The sequence below is a fragment of the Lagopus muta genome, chromosome 7 (genome assembly GCF_023343835.1).
Source record: "Lagopus muta isolate bLagMut1 chromosome 7, bLagMut1 primary, whole genome shotgun sequence".
Lineage (NCBI taxonomy): Eukaryota > Metazoa > Chordata > Aves > Galliformes > Phasianidae > Lagopus > Lagopus muta.
The window spans coordinates 42,936,965-42,958,594 of record NC_064439.1 but is presented as its reverse complement, the minus strand read 5'-3'; the positions used below and the strand labels follow the sequence as shown (position 1 = coordinate 42,958,594).

General features: G+C 41.6%; 1 protein-coding gene across 6 annotated transcripts in view; it reads right to left on the bottom strand.

The window, feature by feature from the left end:
• The window catches only part of TRAK1 (trafficking kinesin protein 1), a 489,038-nt gene that overhangs the window by 83,398 nt on the left and 384,010 nt on the right, over positions 1-21,630 (bottom strand). The window contains exon 1 of one of the 6 annotated variants that reach the window (XM_048951217.1): positions 16,185-16,349. The exons of 3 other annotated variants lie outside the window; for them this stretch is intronic. In XM_048951217.1, the coding sequence (XP_048807174.1) occupies positions 16,185-16,270 (86 nt within the window). In that variant the 5' untranslated portion in view covers positions 16,271-16,349. Of the gene's footprint in view, positions 1-16,184; positions 16,350-21,630 lie in introns of those variants that run through there. 2 more of the 6 variants (XM_048951218.1, XM_048951224.1) reach the window with 2 other exon arrangements.

The following is a 21,630-nucleotide window of genomic DNA, read 5'->3' as shown; positions in this document are numbered from 1 at the left end:
ACATCCTAGCTTCAAATCTAGTGACACAAATGAGTTAATGTCGTTCTTCCCCCAAGAGCCACAAAAGAGATTGAATTATCCTCTGCTGTGATTATCTAGAGACAGCAAGGCCAGCCATGCAGAATTTGTATCATCAGTCTCATTACCACCTTGGATTGCAATGACAGCAATTGACTGTAGTCACAAAACAGGAACACCTACCACAAGCATGCTGTCCAAAAGCCACAGACTGCCTCTGTGCTGATTATTAAACTTGATCAAACAACTGGAAATTCAGATAAATACTTTCTTCAAAAAGGAGAGAAGTATCTTTCTATCGTTTCTGCCGGAATCTCCCCACTTCTCCCATGTCATCCTTTTGCTCTGCATACTCTCACACTTTATCTGTTAGAGCAAGAGCACAGTTCTGAAGCAAAACCTTTTACTGTTGAGCTAGGTGGTTTCTCAGAACAACTTCAGTTCACATGAACTCAATTCATGTGAGGAACTGAGGAAGAAAACCTGAAAACTCCGCCACAGGGCATGCTTCAGATGCAACCTCCTACCAAACAGGAACAGGACGAGGCTACAAATAACTATACGGGCTACATCATTGCGAGGCCATCTGAGCACATACCTACAATACTGTCCTCCAGAAAGCTTCAGGTTGCACAGATAGCAGGGGCATTCAGCGCAGGCTGCCAAACTAAATCTAATCTAAAATAATCCCCTCAAATCTATAATAAAGATTTGAGAAGTTGCAGCACCAACAACTTCTATCTACTCACCCATCCTTGCTGAGGGGTGTTAATTTAGACAGAGCCTCTGGGTACCACAGAATCAAGGAAGTTTCACACTCAGCACCCACAGGATCAGAGCTCTGTAGCTCCAGGCTAAGTCTGATGCTTATATACTTCAGAGGGTTTCAGGAGGTGCAGACTTCTCCCTTTCATGTACTTGCAAGAGTCCCACCAGAAAGGTTTTCTCCTGTTTTGTACATCGTTTTGTAAATTCAATAAACAAATTATTTTACTAAGTCTGCTAAGTTTTACTAAGTTCTTAAAGAAGAACCCTCAAGCTTCTCATTTACATGAAAAACTTTCTTCTGATGCAAAATACTCCATCCAGACACTGGAGTGAATCAAAGCCAGTTTTGATGTCTTTCCAATCGTGAAATAGATTAACATGCTCACATCCCCCTGTAATTCAGAATGAAATCCTTGGTCCGGGCTTCAAAAATAATGGCTGTGTTGACCAAAGCAACTTAACAAAATTCAAGCAATCTGCTGGCAAAATACGAATTAGTAAATAAATGAGCATCTACAGAAGTTTTTGCTGTTTTGTTTTTTGCATGTGTGCATTATTTCCTTTTTTATTTCCTCCCTAAATGTGTGGGTGGGCTCAAATGCCTACACCCATCTAAACACACTTTTTCAGACCATAAAAACTCAACTATTTGCAATAGAACTGACTTTAAGATGTAGACTCACTTTTAGTTAAAGACTGAATTTGATCCCAAATAATTTGTTGATAATAAATTGATTTAGTCTTGTGCTTTATTATATAACCTAATAAGATGGGTTTTATTTTCTACTTAGAAGCTAGGTTTTAAATATGTATGTAGAATGCTGACTGCTCAGACATAGAGAGACACAGTCAAAACGTCACTTGTAAGTGACAGAAAGAGACAAGCAGTTTATTTACCATCCAGCAACTTACACAAAAATAAGTTCTGCATATCTGATGTTAGAATAGATTGATCCATTTTACAGCAAATTAAAAGGACAACCACCTTGGAAAACTTTAGACTATACCATTATCCAAAGTGTCAAAGCCACTTGAGAACCTTTCAATGAAAAATCTTTTAAAGGTTTCACTGGAGATAACCATGCTCCTCTCCCCTCCCTGCCCCCAATAGGGTTTTTGTGTCAGGCTTTGACCCATGCAAAGCTATCTGCAGCTCCAACACCACGCAGTCCTTGGTGAAGCCATCTGGTTATTCCCTAACTATTCCCTCTATTCCACGTGCATTAGCACAGCTTGCAGAAGGCTCTGCTCCAAGATCTTTACCAGCACTGAGGTAGCAGTGCAAACAGGTCAGCTGTTCTCTGGGTCACCCTTTCTATCATTCTTAGAAGTGGGTGCGATGTTGTCTTTCTTCCAGTCACTACGGACTTCACCTGCCAACCATGACTATTCATATGAAGCCACTAAAGAACTTTACACTGAAGTCTTGAAGGCATCTAGAGTTTTGTGTGTTGTTTTTTTTTTTAAATACAAGTCTCAAGCAAGGATCAAGCATATGAAGGCATTAAAAAAAAAAAAGAGATCAATATCTGGTTAACAATCAATCATATGGCAATGTCATTTAGAATAAAAAAATAAGTAAGCATTGAAGCAAAAGCCAGAATATCAACAATAACCAAAAAGATGTCTCAGTGAAAACAAACATGTAAAGCGTAAGACCTTAATCTCTATCTCTTCAAAGCTGCTTCTGTGACCTTGTTTGGCCTTGTCTGACTAATAAATCACCGAGACTGAGTCATGTTTTCTCAAAAAGTAATACAAGCTAAAACACTGCAAATAAAAAGCTAGAAAAAGGGGAAAAAAATAAACTGAAAACCCCCACTGTTCTCCACAAACCAAGGTTTCTCACCACCAGGACTTGGCCTTCAGAATGAACCTATCAGCCCGTTTCCCTCAGGGCAAGGGAAAGTGGAAGTGGTGGGTAGGACAAACTCTGCTGTGACCTTGGCAGCTGAGAGCACACGCTCCTGTGCTCAGCCTCTTCATGCATGCTGCCCCCTCTAAAGTTCCTCGAGGCAAATGCTGCAGGGCTCTATAAATAGTTTTTCCTTGTCTAATTCTCATGTTACATCAGGAGCTTTGTCCGGCTCCCTCTCTTTTTATTTAATGTAGGCCACTAAACTTGCCCTCTCCTCTTCCCCCTCCTGATTAGCGAGCAAATAAACTGAAAACAGTTCAAAAAAAACCAAAAGCACAGAAAACAGTACACCTCCTTTCTTGCAATGCGTCGTGCTGCTGGCTGGGAGGCCTCAGCCAGACGTGCTGCCTAGCTGGCTCGTAGTGAGGAGGATCTGTCAGGTTTTAATACAGAGCTTGGAGGTACAGCGCTGCAAGCCATAAACACCATGGATGCATGATTTTTTTTCACACTCCTGGATACGCAGTGTGCTCACTGAGGTACAACAAGGCAAGATGGGCATGGCTCAAGGGACACAGTCCAATGCTTGGTGAAGGAAAGAACCTAATGACTTTCAAAACAAAAAAATCCACTACCACCACCATCCACAGAAACACTGAATCACTTGGGATTAGGCTGCTGCCATATTTAGCACGCATGAACTCCTGTCTCATAGTCAACCAATACTCAACCTACACTGCATGAATGTCAGCTTCAGTGCATTAACACACATTCTGCCTAACAGCACACTGGGAGCAGTACTACTTAAAAAATACAGATATCAAAGACCTGTCAAACAGCTCATGTATGATGGAAACTATTAGACCAGCAGCAAACCAGGTCTTCAAAAAATATAGATAGGAATAGTGTCAGCAGAAGCCCCAAAAGCACTGTTAACAAACCACAGCAGTGTAACATTTCCCAGTTCTCTGCTCCTCCACAAACGTCAAAGACCACAGAAGTATTTGCTACTCCTCTTCCATTAGCTGGGAGAAGGCACAGGAGAGAGGGGCAGGCTGACCACAATTTGTCCAAAATACAGCAGAAGAGCAAAACACTGCCTGGGCCCATTTCCTCCCCACAGGAAGGAGAAGCAAGAGCACTTGACCACAAAAGTCACAAATATATTAAATATGCACCAACTAGCTAAGAGTAAGGGGAAAAGCAAAGCAAACACAAACCAGCAACCCTATTGAGCAACACCTGGGCCTGGGACAGTGAGCAGCACACAGAGATATTCACATCAAAATACATTACCATTCCAAGGCAAAACCCTTCTTCTTCAGGATGCGAGAGCACAAATGAAAACAGTGAAAAACAGCTGAAAGAGCTGACTAGAACAGTGGTTCCACCAGCCAGATCCTATTTAAACAAAGATACCACAAACCCAACTGCCAACAGCTTTAGTCAAAGGCACAGTTTTAGTCGAGTAATTCTACACAATGAACAGACTGACTCAAACCAGATATTTATTGTGATTTAAAACCAGAGGGGGTGGATTTTAATCTGGTTTTGCATTACTATCATTCTTCTCCTGTTACAGGAGGATTTTATTTTACTTCTTCTAGTTTTCCCACTTTCCACAGTGATTTAAGAGTCTATGTAGTGTTGATGTAACTTAAAGCAAAAAAACAACAACAAAAAAGGTACTGTTTTACAAGACTGGAGAAGGGTGGTTATTTCAAATTGATTGCTGTCTGTCAGAGAACATTTACATAAAATGCAATATTTTATCTGTGACCAAGACTGCTGCTTTTCTTCACTACTTCTTGCTGCACAGAGACAGTGAGAATGAAGCGTCTTGATCCACAAAAGAAAAAAATCCTCCAATCCGTATTCGGCAAGAATATCCCATTCTTCCAGAAAGTGAGCACCAGAAGTTTCTTACTGCCAGCAGCCATTTTGGCAGTGCCAATCCAGAGGCTTACCACTAAGGCAGGCCATACCACCAACTCCTGCTCTGCACAGGACACTAAGATCAGCTGAACTTCAAAGGCCCGCACTCACAGGCAGCAAGGCTCTCCCTGTGCTCCAGCAATTGGCACTATGCACTGAAAACCTCCCTCACTCTTTGAGGTTTCCCTATAACCCTGAACATGCAAATGGTTGTTGGGAAGCTATTCCACAGCTTCCTAACTGGCTGTTAAAGTGCCTCATATTCATCCCCTTTTGCTGTTTTTTTCTCACATAGTTAGGTACGGGAGCAGTGTTCTCAACCACACAGGATACCGTGTTGTAGAGGGCGTGTGTGAACCAAACCCAGCTCCAGCAGCAGCTCTGTAATTACAGCCCATGTCCAAAGCTGTGGGCTGGGAAGAAATGCAGATTGATGCCCTCGTGAAGGAGCACAGAGCCAGACTTCTAACTCTTGTGGACACGCAGGCCTTAAAAGCCTCTTTAGGTACAAGTGCTGAGGAGAGACACAACAAGACCACAAATAACCTAAGCAACCAGCAATCCTTGGCCTCCTACCCAAGCTCTGGTCATGTGGACTTCCCGGCACTGGGACACGAGCTGCTGACTAACCAGGGTGCATCTCAGCACAGCCATCTCTGTGAGACTGCCTTCCTTCAGCCTCCACACAAGTCAGCAGAAGGGAGAAACCCCACAGCTGTTCTCAAAACATCATTTAGCGCAATTGCTCTCCCAAGTCATTTTCCCCACTTACAAAGCTTGTGCTCAGGCATCAAAAATGAAATAGGAAAAATGAAGCAGGCAAATAACAGATGGTTGTTTAAAGGTTGCTCTGTATACCCAGTGTATTACCATATACATGGATCTGTATTCCTGGGAACCCAGAATTGTTTATCTTAACAACAGGCTGTGGAATTTTAGGAAACTGGGCCAATGCATCTGTGGCTTAGTGCCATTAAAGTCAAAGTTACACTAGCAAAGATCGGAACAGTGTTTTAAGAGAACTCCAGGGGCATTTAATGCACATAGCAATAGCAACAATGCAATATAGCTTTTATGTATGTCTCCTTAGGGAGGGAACTACAGAAGAGCACAAGCTAAGAGGTAAAAATGCAAGTTAAATGTTGTAAGTTTTGCTTTACTTCAAGAATAAATCATCTTTCCGAATTATGTAATGTCGTTGAAATCCAGCACTGTGGCTTTCCCAAAGGATTGCAAAAATAAGAATCTAAAGTCACTAACTAGAGAAGGATCACATGTTTTCCAAAAGTCTGGAAATTGATTTCGGAAAGTAAGTGCAATAGGGCACTTGAGAGGTTTTGTTTTTTGTTTTTGAAGACATCCTTGGGTACATTCCTATATGTACATACATATTCTCCAGAATACACCAGGGGTAGTTCTGGACATGGGATTTCCCTTACTCACTAGTCACAGTACAGGCAGCAGGCAAGCACTGAGCCCAACTGCCTCCCACTACTTCCAAGGCAAACCTCTGTTGATGGAGAAAGGATTGAACTGCTGTAGGAGGACAGACAAGCAGACTGCTCACCAATCAGTCAATTCAGTTTCTCACTTATCAGCATGCCTCATGACTTATTCATATCTTAGCACCCAGTCAGAATGCATTCTGAGTATACCAATAGCCTCAGGCAAGCAACCAAGCCAGTTCTTAGCCAGGAGAAGTTCTTTGATGGACATGTTATTCCTGTGCTCAGCATCTTCTGCTGTACTTTACAGCTCCACTGGGAGACTGAAATTTCTCTGAAAACCCACTTTTCAGTACAGCAGCAGAAACAATCTTTGCATGGTGATAGAAAGGAACAGGACAAATTCAGTAAAACAGTAGAAACACAGAGTGAAGCTGAAAGTACAGAAAAACATGAAGGTTTACAAGTTCAGAGAAAGTAGTGTTTGGGGGAAAAAAAAATAGAAAAATATCACAAATGCTTTTTTTTGTCCCCCAGTTGAAAAGAAAGCACACATATGGCAGACTGGCCTAAGGAAAGCAAAGGCCCTGTCAGCTGCAGAATAGCAACTGGGATTTGTACTCTTGACTCATGCACATATTCTACTGTATCACAAGCAAATTTCTCATTTTTAGGAAACTGAGTACTAAGTATGATTACATTTACCCTGATTTAGGACATCTTTAAGACTTTCAGGACCACAGGTTACCTTTGAAGATGATAACCTACAACAACAGAATAAAGCAATACAAAAAAAAAGAAAAAAAAAAGTAATTGCCTGACTGTTTTAAATAACTTTTGCTAGTGCACCAAAGCAAAAAAACAAACCCAACAACCAAGTATCCATCAGAGGATCAACAAGCAAAATGGAAAGCCAGGCCTGAATGTCCAATCTTGAGCATAAACACAGGATTTCCTGAGAGGAACAGATCACTTTACCTACCCTGTAAATTCTCCACGCAGGTTGTTCATTTGGCATACAAACTTTTCACTGATTGAAAACAGGTAAAAACGTGGCCAAGATTTACAGCTGAAGCCAGTACCATTTAAAAGTGCACTGAGAGAGAGCAACCCCAAATTTCATTACTTAGCCCTCATTAATTCTGTTCTCTGTCTACTGTGTTCTAGAAACAGACATCAAGGCTTTATTGCATCTCTTTCGATGAGAGAATGTGAAACTCTACGTCTGACTGAACAGGACCTGGGGAGCACTTCCTTGCAACCTAACCCGGTAGACTGGGAAGAACGAGCTTGAAAACAGCTGCACATCACATCACTGCAACAGCACTTTCAGAAAAATACTTCTGTATCCTGTATGGGCACTGACTTCTCTGAAATGAAGTCAACTCATTTAACTCCTTCTACACTTTACATGGAAAAAAAACTCTTTCAATCCAAGCACAGCCACGCGTTAAGCAGAAGCAAGTTGATATATCATAGAGCATCCCCCTGAGATTTGAGGTCTAAGAATTGAGAATTTCCCACAAGAAATACTGAATTGCCATAACCAAACATGTCCAACAGCAGCAGAGATCTCCAGGCCATCGCTTCCCTCTAACAACTAGCAGCTAGGGATTTGTTTAACAAATTGCTGGGCATCCTTTCAGTCAGAAAGATATCACAGTACAAACCATCATACACCAGTTCTAGCAAAAGCAGTGACTATCTTCCAAAATAAAAATTGCCTTTTTTTTCCCTAATAAGATGCAGGAAATTAAACATTACAGTTATTCCTACTACAAAGTAGAAGCCTGGCACACTAGATCATCCCCACCTCCCTCACTGTTCTGGATCCAGATTCAAACACAGCACCTCATTACCACTAAGAATCATGTTCTGCTCCTCTCAGCAGAGCATTCTGCCATCAATTCAGAACTGTGCTTTGTAACATTACAGTATTTTTCTATGGGCTGTTCTGTCCCTAATGAACCATCGCCAACCACAGAAAAGCTCAGTTTTTACATGCCTGTCCTTCGCTGTGGAAAGAAGGAAAAAAGTGCACATACTTGCTTATATTATGAAATGGAGAATCATAAAGGCTGGAAAAGATCCCAACTACCAGCCCATCCCCACCATGCCCACTGCCCACGTCCCTCAGTGCCACATCCACACGGTCCTTCAACACCTCCAGGGACAGTGACTGCACCACCTCCCTGGGCAGCCTGTGCCACTGCATCACTGCTCTTTTGAAAATTCTTCCTAGTACCCAACCTGAACATCCATCCTGGCACAGCTTGAGGCCATTCCCTCTCATCTTATTGCTGTTACCTGGGAGAACAGGCTGATCCCCACCTCGCCACAGCCTCACTTCAAGCAGTTGCAGAGAGCAATCAGGTCTCCCCTGAGCCTCCCCATCTCCAGACTGAACAATCCCAGCTCCTTCAGCTGCTCCCCATAAGACTTGTGCTCCAGACCTTCACAGCTTCGTTGCCCTTCTTTAGAATAGAGATATCATTTTGGTAGCAGGATTCTCACTGCACTGGAGCCTCCTTGGAAGAGGAAAGAACACCAATTTGACTTGGATCTGTGGTTTAGACTAAGATCACTTGCACAGGAGCCAAAAGAGCCAGATATGAGACCAGTTTCCCCAGTCACGCCATGAAATTGCAAGGGAACAATACAGCATGCACCTGTAAGGCCTCCCACAGAGTCCTATTGGGAAACAAGTGCTAACATGCCAATGTTGATAACAAACAGAAGGCTGTAAAAAAGCCTGCATTCATTTCAGCTGTGGCAAAGCCTATCTACAGTGAGGAGGGAAAGCAGCAACACAGAACAAATCTGACAGCAGATAAGAGATCATTTAACAACTGGTACCACATTTTGGGGTTATCCATGCAGTTTTTCTCCTCCTGACTTTTGCATCGTATGGCAATTTCATAGGTTTCCATTCTGCCTCGAGCTTTACATTGTGTTCAGACCTACATGTACTGCACAAGCAAAGAACAGAGCCATTCATCAACTTCTCAAAGGCCTTTATAGAGAGGCACAAACTTACAGTGCAATCAAGAAGCCGTATAAAACCCAAGCAGATAGATATCACAAAAGACTATTTTCTTGCTCTCGAAACCCACACATGATTTACAGGCACATTTAGCTGCTGCAGAGGGTTTCCAGATTCTGACAATTTTTTTCTTCTTTCCCCTTGCACAAGTTTATTCCTGTTTATGAGAAAGTTTCTTTTTACAGTCATATATCCCAACTAAGTCTCTGATCTGTTCTGCTCAGTTCTTGATTACTGTGATTTTAATTCTACTCTTTATTTATTTAAAAACCTCAATTCCGGTAATTCAGATGCACATCAGAGCACAGTGGTAGAGCACTCCTACAAAGACAGAAAAGAAAGTCTGTTCCCCAAGTCAGTCAGTCCCCAAGCTCAATGAGAGATATGAATGCCAGCAGCCTTCAACCCAATATTTAATGTCTAGCTACCATAGTACAGTTTGCATTTATCCTCAGTTCCTCTAGGTGCAAGCATAAGGCACCACCATAGCCACTGGGTTTTAACTATGGTCTGGGCTCTTCAGACACATTACAAATAGCTATGAAAATAAAACTCAAGTTCCTAGAATTAAACATCTCACAGAGGCAGAGCTGCACAACTAGATTAGGCCCAACAAAACTGGCAAGACAGCACAAATAGCAAGAAGTCAGCTCCCACACAGGAGCCTGAGCATGGCCAATGCCTGCCAGTCAGAAGGAAGGAAGATGACACACAGCCCAAACACATAAACCAGAGTAATGAACAATAAAGCAGAGAAAGAGAGCCAGGCAATCTTTTACTTCAGCACACGTATAAATGTTCAATTTCATGGAACTTTACGAAGCACAGTAGCAACTGACATGGCTTACTTTACTTTACCTTTTGTGTCCCCGAAGCAATGAAATACACATCACCAAAATGTTTCTGCTATGTGGCAGCGTTCCCAGGTATGTCATTTAGAGAAGTCTCTAACAGCCTGGAATTCTATTTTGAATTCCCTACCTGCACATTTTATTTGCAAAGATAAACCTGAAAGCCAAGACAAGCACATTCACTCAAGCCATGCACGTGGAGATCAAAACACTGGGGTAACCTTTGAACTTTATTCTCTCTGTTTTAAATGAAAATACACATTAAAAGTTGAAAGGCAGGAGGCAGGGAAAGCATGGCAATGTATTCAGGGGAGTCTCACTAGCAGTTTGGCCACCAGGAAAAAACAGCAGCTTTCCTGACTCAAGTTCGTAATGGAGGACAGAGATGGCACCATCTGTACCACCCTTCTCTAGTTACTGTGCAGCCAGAAAAGCCTTGTGCATGAGCAAACGCAGTACACCAACGACTGTCACTCCCACTTCACCCAAAATGCCTCAGGTCAGAGCCTTTCCACTAACGTATGAAGAGCTCTGAGATTGACTCTAGCTAAAAGGTCTATGTTTCTTAAGATCCAGAACCCCTCGCTATAATCAAGAAGGAATTTTTCATGCAATTCTCCCTCAATAACATGGAGATTATTCCTAGCTCAATATGTGCTCTCTTTCTTTAGCTAACAAACCTGAGAAACGTGTGTTTTCTTTGCAAGTTTTCAGGAAATACAAAAAGTCAAAAATAGACAAAACAGTCAGGGATGAAAGGAACCTCTTTCCTCCTTCCCATTGCAAACCATGGGCAGCTCCCTTTCAGAGCTCTCTGCAAGAACTCTGTCCCTCGGTGACTGAGCATCTATCCAGACTGCTAAAAATATCCTCAGCTACAAGACATACGCATTATCAGCAGAAAACATTCACGCAGGCCTCACAGCAGCCCTGCAGCTCAGCGTGATGGTGGAGAGACCAAAGAGACACAGTGAAGAATTGTTTGTTGAGTCAGGAAGCCTTTACTGCATGCACATTGCAGACAGAACAATATATGTATTTTTTCCCATGGTGGTGGATGCCTCATGAGCAACCTCAATAAATTGACTTGGAATTCAAACCCACCAACCACCTCCAGTACACTTTACATGTACATTAGATGGCAATTCTGCAGCCCTCTATGAGTCTCTGGATGTATATAAGCACCGTGTAACGAAGTACACAATGTTTGATAGGCCAGGGGCAACACTCAACATTTCCAAAGTTATTTCCCTCACTGTGAAATGGTAACAAAACAGGAAGAGGTTAAAAGTTTTGCCCAGGTCACTTCTGTGTGGTACATGTGCCAGGAGTGTTATGTCATTGCATGCTACGATCTCTTCTCCAAGGAAAAACCGTGAGATCCTTCATCACCCAAAGTTCAGAGCTGCAGAACTGAGAGCAACGTGGGGCATGTTTCTGTCAGAACTGGGGATGGGAAATTTTTCATAGCACTGCATAAAATGTAAGAATGCATTAGCATCAAAAAATAGTTGCTTATTCTCTTTTCTACCTTCAGAAAAAAGAGTTGTGTTTAATAGCATGCATTTAATGGAACAAAAACATCTGGTTTGCATTTCGGAAGGTAGTTTGAACAAAACCTACTTCGAATGCAAATGAATCAGAGATGGAGGCTGCCCCCCATGTAGATGTTCTCAGAAATCTGAGGAAACTATTTCTAATCAGCATCAACATACTGTTCAACAAAGCTATAATATAACTACTTCCCTGTTTCCCCCTTCATAATGTCAGTTTTATGTTAACTGACAGACTGTTCAATTTTATGGTAAATACAAACGAAAGAGACATGCTATGAAGCAGGCCATCTTCAGACACTGCATGAAATCATGTTCTGCACTGCACAGCTATGCTCAAGGGCCATCTAAAATGTTCAAGGCGTCTTAAAAAATAAAATCATCTCGACTCACAGTATCTGTATTTGAGATATTTTACTCTACTGTTGAGACACTTTAATTTGAAAACAACAGTAACCTTCTCACTGCCACCTCCCAGAGTAACTCACCCTTTTAGAAGCTATACATCCATCAGCAGTCACATGTCATAAGCTGAGATTGCATCAAGAGCTCTAATTTTAAGAAGCCTGGCAGTGCTATCAGCAGTTACTCCACAGTGAACACGTGCTCTGTTTTTAATTGTGCATCTAAAATCTAAAAGTGCTTCCAGACCAACAGGACAGTTTTATCACCAATAAATTCCTGTGTAGAGTTGAAGTGATACTTCAAAATATTAAAAAAAAAAAAGTTGATATTTTAAGTGAAGATTTAGAGTGTGTTTTTTTTGGTTTTTTTTTTTTTTTTTCTTCAAAAGTCTCAAAGAGGTTTTAGCAAAGCAGAATTTTCCATGGCTGCAAGAGATACAGAGGGAGCCCATTCGTCCATTTGTTTTTCCCATGACATTTTCATTGGAGGGCAAGTCTCATCAGTTGCACTATGACCTTCCTATTGATGTTATGTTAACGACCATGCCAGAAACAAAATTTTCAGAGCCTAGTTAAAAATTACTGTGCTCTTGATGCTGATAGCTGTGATGTGAAGTTAAAGCATTGGGAAGCACGCAAGTAAACCACCAGTTACCTAGAATTAAAAACAAAAACCAACACACCACTTCAGGATAAACCTTTCAAATTTCTTCTGTTTTCCACCGGAAGGATGAGGCTGAGAGATGTGCATCAAAACTTACCTACTTTTCTCTCAGCTTTCAGGGGTGTTTTCCCTACCACATATGTTCTCTTTCCTCACTTCAGGAGCATCACTTACTAGAAGGAAAAGCCCAGTTCAGAAGTCACCAATACTTCTTATTATGCTGAAGGACATCATTACCAGATACACGTCTCTTCTTGTTTTTCTTTCTGGGTCAAAGTTACTGGGAGTTGAAACCAAACAAGTTTATTGAAGACCAAACAGCTTGAAGAATTCACTGAGAACTGGCTAATGCATCAGTGCTGGTAGGCCTGATTCCCTTCACTTTCCCTGGCACAGTTAGGTGTAGCTGTGCATTACCAGTTGCCAGCATACTGTATTTCCTGAGAATAAGGAGTAGGGTAAGGAGAAGGAAACACACAAGCAATCCAGCCAGGAACGAGTGAAAATAATCCCAAGGTCTCTCATATCAATACATGTCTAAATTAGAATTTCCACATGACATCTGAGCTATCTATATTAAGCTGCTCTGGCCAGTCTTCCACTAAATTAAGCACCTGAGTGGCTTTCAAGTTCACATGATTTTCTGAGCCTAAGTAGGCAGCTATTCTCTCTGCATGTGATTGGAAGTATTGAAAGTTTCTTCATCAACTACATTTTTCAACTCCAGTTCCAGCTCTGTGATGAAACCCTGTGAGTGCGCAGCCTAACGACACCAGGAACCACATTTCACCTCTTTTAGAGTGAAAGGGTTTCAGGATGGGATGTGATCACAGGGAACAGCACCACAGGTGAAGAATAGTACCAATATTTAAAAACACCACAGTGTGAAATACCCTCCTAACCCTTCGAATCCTCACGTTTTCCTATTGATTGCTGTACAGCCCCGTAATGACTAGCAATAATCTGAAGTCAAGCTCTAAAAGGCCACATATTCATCTCTAATTTCATCTTTGAAATTACTTGTCCCAGAATAATCCACATTAAAATCCTCATTAGAAAGGCTAGTAAATGTTTTATAATTTAGTTCCAATACTTCCAGTTCTGTTTAAAAGACCACATTAAAATTTATTCAGCTCTCCTTCTAGCCTGCAGGTTTTGGTGCAGACCTACTTTGCTTTTATCCATGCCACCTTCATGCATCCAGAACCAGCCTCATTAAACAAAACCTCAAGCCCACTCACTGGGCAGTTTCTAATAGTACCTTCCATGCGGTTTCCTCTGCCTCCAGCCTTCCTACAGTCTGTTAATGATACATTCTGGGATGCAGTTCACCAGAAAATATTATTTCCACAGTAGTCCACAGCATAGATGTAGATGTATCAAACTGCAACGACCAGAATACACTGAGGAGAGGATTTACATCAAAATCTGTTGAAAATCTCTTATTTTAGTACAGAACAGCAGTGCAAGACAAGTGCTCTCCCATAAAGAAAACAAATTGTGAATGGCTGTGGGATGAATTAGAAGCCCCAAAGGAAGTACAGTCAGTGGAAAGGAACAGAAGGGTAGGTAAGTTAAATACACAGGGCAAACAGCAACTCTGAATTAACAATACCTAAACATTATCGGGAGCAAAACAGGAATTTACAAGAGGAAAGTGAGTCACATAAAAATGATCAGGTAAATCTGCCTGATGTATTCCATTCAATAACACCTTTTATTTAGTCTACTCCCTGTAGACAAGGGCTCCTATGAGAATATATAGGTGCTCTTTGGTTGCTGTGTATTCCTATCTGAACTAGTAGGGACTGGGAAAGAGGAGTATAAAAGGAGCTAACAAGGAAGGCGTTATTATTTCTGCCTGATACAAACTCTGTCTCCAGCCAACTACAATTGCACCCCCATCATTTGCTAAGTCATTAGAGACGCTCAACTTGACAATTCTTCATTTCCTTCCCTTTGCTCTCCTGCAGATGCCTAAGATCAGCACTGAGATTTTGGGAGTGCTGGGGACTTGAAGCACTGCAGGTAATGCCAGTCGGCTGCATTTCTAAAAGGCTGGTAAATGTAAGGCTTTTGTTGAAGGAATTTCAACTTCCCTCAAGTCGGCCAATCGCAGAGAAAGGAACAGCACTAAAAGGCACTGTTCCAAAGCTGAAAAGCTCCCAGACATGCAAAGGCCCTTTAAATTGTTTTGGCACAGAGATAAAATGGGTTTTGTAACAAAGAACATGTGGGAAAAAAAAAAGTTAAACTTAATTCCTGCCTTAACTTGACTAGAAGCAGTTGCCCATTTTTACATATTCCTTCAGTATACCCATTCTTTTATCAGAGTTCAGACGGCCAAATTGTGGAGCAATAAAAAGAAACAGTGAATTATATATATATATTTCCTCATCTATTACGTTAAAATTTCACAGTAACTGTATTCAAAGTTCACAGTAACTATGAATGTTAGGGGGAAAAAAAAAATCTATTTTTCTCCACCTTCCAGTCACCAGAATGCAGGCACTTAACTCTCCAACAGCAATTAAGTTTTTCAGATCCATCAAGATTTAAGCCCTTATTCTTAAAATAATAGAGCTCTATGAAAAATAATTGATAACTTTGAAATTCATGCAGTAATTTGTAACCATTTTGGTTTTTGGTTTTTTCCTTTCTTCCTATTTGAACGTTCTGGTTTCAAATTTAACTACAGACAAGAAAATCAAACTCAAATGAGCTTAATAAAATGATGCAAACCCCAGTACAGCACAGGTCACCTTGTGCTCTACTTCCATGTTAATACCAGAACAAAGTCCCAGCACACCAGCCAGACAAGGATTACTTTAATAACGAGGCTTGAAGTTACCAATGTATCTGTTAGCATATATAAATATATATGTAATATTATACACACACACACACATTAACATGTTTACTGCCCTTCATTTCTGTTGCTGATTCTGGAATGTGACAAATAAATTATCCTGTGGATATACCAAATAACTGCAACTTCTTTGAAGCCCAAAGACTAAATTTGCACGGATTTATCTGCTGCCATCACAGCAATTATTTAATAATAACAACATGACTTCAGATAACTGATGCCCAAAGCAGTTCCTTTCACGGTCTTTAAATCTTAAGTAACTCAAATTCCTACTGTTTTATTCTCAAAAAACAACAACAAAAAAAAAACCACCAAAAACCTTAGTGTGACAGCATTTGAAGCAGAATGGCATTTTAGTAGGACTAACAGACTCTGAAGTACAACTCCAATTTGGAGGAAAAAGAATAAAAAGCAATGCTGGACCCCTCCAAGTACCCGTGAACTGTTGATGCCCTACTTTTGCATCCCAAAGCATAAGTCTTTCCTCCTTCCCCACAGTACAAAAGCTGTGTGTGACAGTACAACAGCAGCTCAGCGTTACTGGAGTAAGAGGCCAGGCATTGTTATCCAGCACAACAGCTGAAAAACAATATTCAGCTGAACTGCAGACTAAGGGAATCCGAAAAGCACAAAAGCAGCACTTGCATGCTCTCTGTCTGAGTTGATTGAAAACATAGCTAGCAATGTTTCTGCACACACATTACACACATACTACACTCAAAGTTGAGCTCAAACAGCATCAGACAACTGCAACTCCACAGCAGCCACTGCTGTACCTGCTCTTCTGCCCTTTTTGCTCTTGATCATCTGCGTAGCATTCCTCCTTTCCCGAGTCTGCTTTCCCACTCCAGAACTTCACCATTTGGCCAGCACACTTGCTTTAACTGCCGGTTCTATTTGCGTTTTCCCCACACGAGGAGTTCTTGATGCTGTAAGGTCATTTGAATGCTATTGTAACTTTGGCTCCCGCACAAGTTTCCTCGCCCTCTCTTGGCTGAGCAGTTACACGAACTACCAAACTGAGTCAAAGAGAAAGGCTCAGACTGCTCCTCTCTGCAGTCTGCTGCACTGGAACTGTGATCTTCACAATATCTACGTTCTTAATCACGTCCAAGATTTCTAGTCTTCTCCTTATAAACATCAGAAGCAAAATCAAGGCAATGTATACCATCACAAACACACCACAAAAAGTTTCCAGAGTCTTCACAGAGGCGGTAACATTTAACTACAGAATAAAATCAAGTAGCACTTTAAAACTGCACACACTTCAACAAAGGTTTCTGCTGCAAGTCCAGACACACCAATGGACCGATGGAGCCATGAGCTCATCTGGCAGTCACACAAGTACTCCCACAAAGCAAGCCCTGGTGTTCTGCATTTATGCTCCGAAGGACAGGAAAACACAAGTCCTGTCCCTCTTGAAATGCCATCTGTATATAATGCGTGAGCAGTCCCACAGCGAGTTCTGAGTTGTAAGAATTTGGAAATAACTGCTTTGTCATTTTCTCCAGGAATGACAAATATAACTTGGTACAACACGGATCACAACCACTCACCTCAGCCCACCTCCTGTCTGCTCACACCCAGGACAAGTTTGCAGCCATGTCTAGCAGCAGTGCTCTTGGTGGCCTGGTCCAGCTCTCTGCTTCTAAACAAAGGATGCATAAACTTGGCGGTCCAAGGGGAAGTCCACACAAGTAACAAACATTTGAATCACTGCAGCTATGGAATGCAACTCCCTCCCAGCATAGTCCAGTTTTAAGCATTTCTCAACTGTGCCTGCTTATTATGGTTCTCTCCCCCATCTTGTCTCACTATCCACATTTTTGGTAAAATTCAGCTGTAATTATTCAGAAAGGCTCACACCTACACCGATGGTTATTTACAGTGCTTCCTATGACAACAGCCTTTGAATGCCGACTATGCAACTTCAATTTTAAAAAACATCCTCATTTCACACTGTCTTCTTACCATATCAATCCTTTGCACTCACGCATGTTTTTCAGGCTGATCTACAATCATTCCATTATTCTTCAGTCAAAGACTGAGCATAACCACGTGCCTGGACAAAGTCCAGCCTTTAAGATAGGAAAGCCATTGCTTACTTCGTCAGCAGAGCTGCTGATATTCCCAGTGCCTTCTCACACCACTGCTTCCTGCTTCATGACAGCCCTGACTCATGCAGCTTTACTGAAGTGCAAGGGCTGTTACAAGCATCAGGCTGTCGTTACAGGAGACTGAAATCCACCATATGGTGAATGGTAGATTTCATCAGGTAATTTAGATTTGCAAACATAACTTTGTTCTCCTGAGCATTTCTATGCATCGTCATAAGCTTGAAGGCAAATCCCTGAAATAGGAGAAATAAAATTCAAGCCAAATAGGGAAGCAATGAGGTTTAAAGTCATCACGAGTGAAAGTATTTCATGCAGCTGTTTCAAGTTTAAAGAAGACACCTTCCTATCTCCATTTGTATACAGCAATATAAAAATGCAGCACTTCAGTGCTCAGGGAATGGGGGGGGAGGGAAACACTTCTTTCTTTAAGGCTTACATTTAAGAGAAACAATGTTTTCCTTTCTATCTTCATGCAAAACTAAGAAGAAAGATTTCCTGTTCATACCTTTCGCACACAAGCTCGGATTTCCACATTTCCCTGAAAACCCAGCAGATAAAATATCTAATGAAAAGCCATTTTTTATTCCCATTCATTTTGCAGTTATGAAACCTTTTTCTGGGAATAAGGATTTTTCCAACCAGTGCTTTTCTTTTTCCTTCCAGTTTTCCAGCACGTGCACGTAATTGCCATCTTCCATCTGTCTTGCCCATGCATCTTTAACAGCATGAAGATTTGCTGACACTATCATCACGAATGAACAGACAATAAGGCCATTTATCCCTTGCCAGACTGTCACATTGTTAAATATTCAGTAGGATAAATTAGAATTTAACTCTACGACTGACTGTCTAACAAATCCAAGCAACTTACAGAAGCTTCAGTATTTGGAAGAGTTTATTCTGAAATACAATTCCTTGCTTCCTATGTACTCTGAGCAGCTCCATGCACAAGAAGTGCTTGTGCAACTGTGGATGTGAACTGCCAGAACTGTACACCTCACATCATAAAGACAATCTGTTCCATTCATCTTTAAATGATTCATTTGCTGTCCCTTGCCTACCCACAGTACATTTTGCCACCACAGTAGAAACAATCCAGGACTACATGACCTACACTCACTGCATATTCTCAGGACTGTTTTCACGGGTTTATTCAAATATCTCTGCAGTGACCAAATCTATTCTCTGGCACTTGGATTTTTTCACAGTCCATTTGCAATGCAAAAAAAGAAAAAAGAAAAAAATAATCCAATCTTCCTAAAAAGCCCTACATGCAAAGCACAAGCTTTTCTGATTTCCTGTACCTGCAGCGTACTTCAACTCAACCTTTCTAAACTGTTTCCTTTGATAAGTTTTAGTGTAACTTCCAGCACTGTTTCAGCACACCACCAGGGCAGTGAGGAAGCAAAAGGTCCTTGACTTTTGAAAATAACCTAAGGAGAGGTTGAAGAAGGTGGTATCTTGTCAGTGCTAACAACAATTGGTGCCACCATTACTAATGCAATGTAACTTTGATATCTTCTATGTCCTGTTATTAGATATGGTGGATACGAAGATCCAAACAGAACAGATGTGGTAAGAAAGCTTACAGATAGAGCAGAGCATCATTTTCCAGAGAAGAATATCCCCTACACAGCCATTTCACACCCACACAAGCAAATATGAGTTCAATGCAGCGTCTCTGAAAGCTCTCTATGTAGGCAGGATCAATTATTATTCAGAGTTAGAACAATTAGAATGTTTACCAGCTTCTGCAATCCCCAGACATAGTCAGTAAACAGATTCTCTGAGCAGGCTGGCAGAGCAGCAGACTGCCTTAGCACCAGAAGTATGAAGTGAGTGATACGCTATTGTAAGAAAGTCAGAAGCCATAATGCAGGCCATGTTGGGGATGCTTTTAGAAAGATCTTACAAAAAATAGCAGTGAGCACTGTAAACAGTTACAGGAACTGCTTCCACTTTCCTCCTCTTCTCTAATGTACATTTGCGGTCCAGTAGTAAATAAGTTCAAGCTTTTCAAGGCCAAAAATAAGAACAAAATCAAAGCTACTTGTTCCTGAAATAGTCTTTTTCTACCATCAACACCACAAGGGAAAAAGCACCCAGACCTTTTGCCAATCTGCATAATAGGGACAGACACAGTGGGGCCAGAAGCAGAGCACCACAAATCACAAAACATCACTCCATGCTCCATTTGGTATGACATCCCCATGATGCACCCCACTTCACCTCCACCACCAAGGCACAAGAGACACCCCACAACCCCATCCACCCATTTCACACAGCAGCAGGGAAGTTCTACTGGGGACTGAGAACAACCCAAAGAAACCCTGGCATCTCGCTCCCCCCAACTCTTTCTGTGCACACAGCAACTCACTGCACCTCCACAAGTTGCACAAGCCACCAGTGGCTGTGAGCATGTCTCCACATGACACCAGCCCATGTAAACAAGTGGTTCCCAGCTTGAATCAACTGCTGTGGCTCATTCTTATCTGATGATGGAAAGAACATGTTTTTCCAGAGTGTGCATCAGTCGTTTTACTTTGGATTATTTTATACATAGATTGTGTGACATACACACGCATGATCAAAAAACATTAAGTCTACATCTAAAAAGGAACCTTACCATTCTTATTAATGTAAAAGGACTGATACAAAGGTGAAGCAAGGCTGCCTATTCAGAGTAACTAAATGAAAACAGCTCTTAAGGAAAAATGAAAAGACAAAACCAATGATTATTGGAAAACTCAGCACATGTTTGCTAGGCTTTGAACAATTCCCAGGGCAGGGACCTGCAGGGATCTGCGTTCCCTGGCTGGAGAGTACAGATCAAGTCATGCACAGACTGCCTGAGGGAAGAGGCAGCAGCTGCAGCCGGCTGCATCAGACATCTGCCCCCATCCTCACGGGAGCCTGCTGTTCCATATGGCAAACAGGTACCAGAGACTGAGAGGCTTTTCTTATGAAGCCAGTTTGAGGGATAAAAGAAAGCACAAACAGACTAGGATTGAAAGCTGTTTCTAAAACAAGAACTGGCTTGGTGTCATTCTGATTACGCTACAAGCCCCCAAAACAGTTTCAGGAGGTGGCTGGTAAAAAAGCAGAACGTGCACATTGTCCCTCTCACAGCCTCACATTCCTTCTGCCTCTGTTCTTTTTCAGTAATTCTTACCATTACTTAAGCCAGAGTATTTCAGAATAGGCATCAGAATAAGAGCCAAGGTAAATTGTCTGTATGTATGTTTTTACCTTTCGTTTCATGAAGAAAGTCAAAATCAGTGCGCTTATGGGGGGAAGATAACTTCTATAAGCATTTTACTTTTATTTCAACACCACTGAGGGCAATTCCAACAAGCTCCTTCTTGCTTCTGGGCAGCACAGCCCTTCACTCAGCTTGCACCCATCAACCCAAAACATTGAGCTTGTCTTTTTATTCTTAAATGTTGCAGCTTTACCATCATGACTCTAATACTGGGTTTATACATCAGTCTGAAGCAAACCAAGTGTCCAGCCCTGCCCTCAGTCACATCCTAGTGATTCCAGTTAGTATAGACATGCTACCTTGGATTTACACAGCAGCAACAGTACAACGCAGCAGAATACAGAACTCAAAGCTTTACCAACTGAAAGGCTATTGAAATGAATGTTTTGGCTAACTGCTTAAGTCCAAATGTTTCAATTGGTTGGAATAAATACAAGGCCCCCACCAAGGAAACTAGCCCTATCAGTGAGGCAAGCTGTGCTAAATTACTTAGACTACAACAATCCTATCTAACCATGCATACTCTCAAAACATCTACCTTCTCCATTTGGCAAACCAGTGTCGTATTCAGACACGGCACCATTTAATTATGAACCAGATTGCGAGAAGAGAATAGGACAGTTAACTTACTGCTGTTTAATGAGCACACTCTTGTTAGTCATGAATACATTCACTGTACTCATTAAATCAGGAGGCAGTGAAGTCCTAAATACATCATTAAAAGGATCCAGGAATGCTGCTGCTTTGTTCAGCATGACTACAGCCTCTGCTTGGCAGTTGGAAAGCGGGCAAAATATGTAAGCCCCTTCTGTGAGGCCAGCAGATCTCATTTTAACCTGGGAG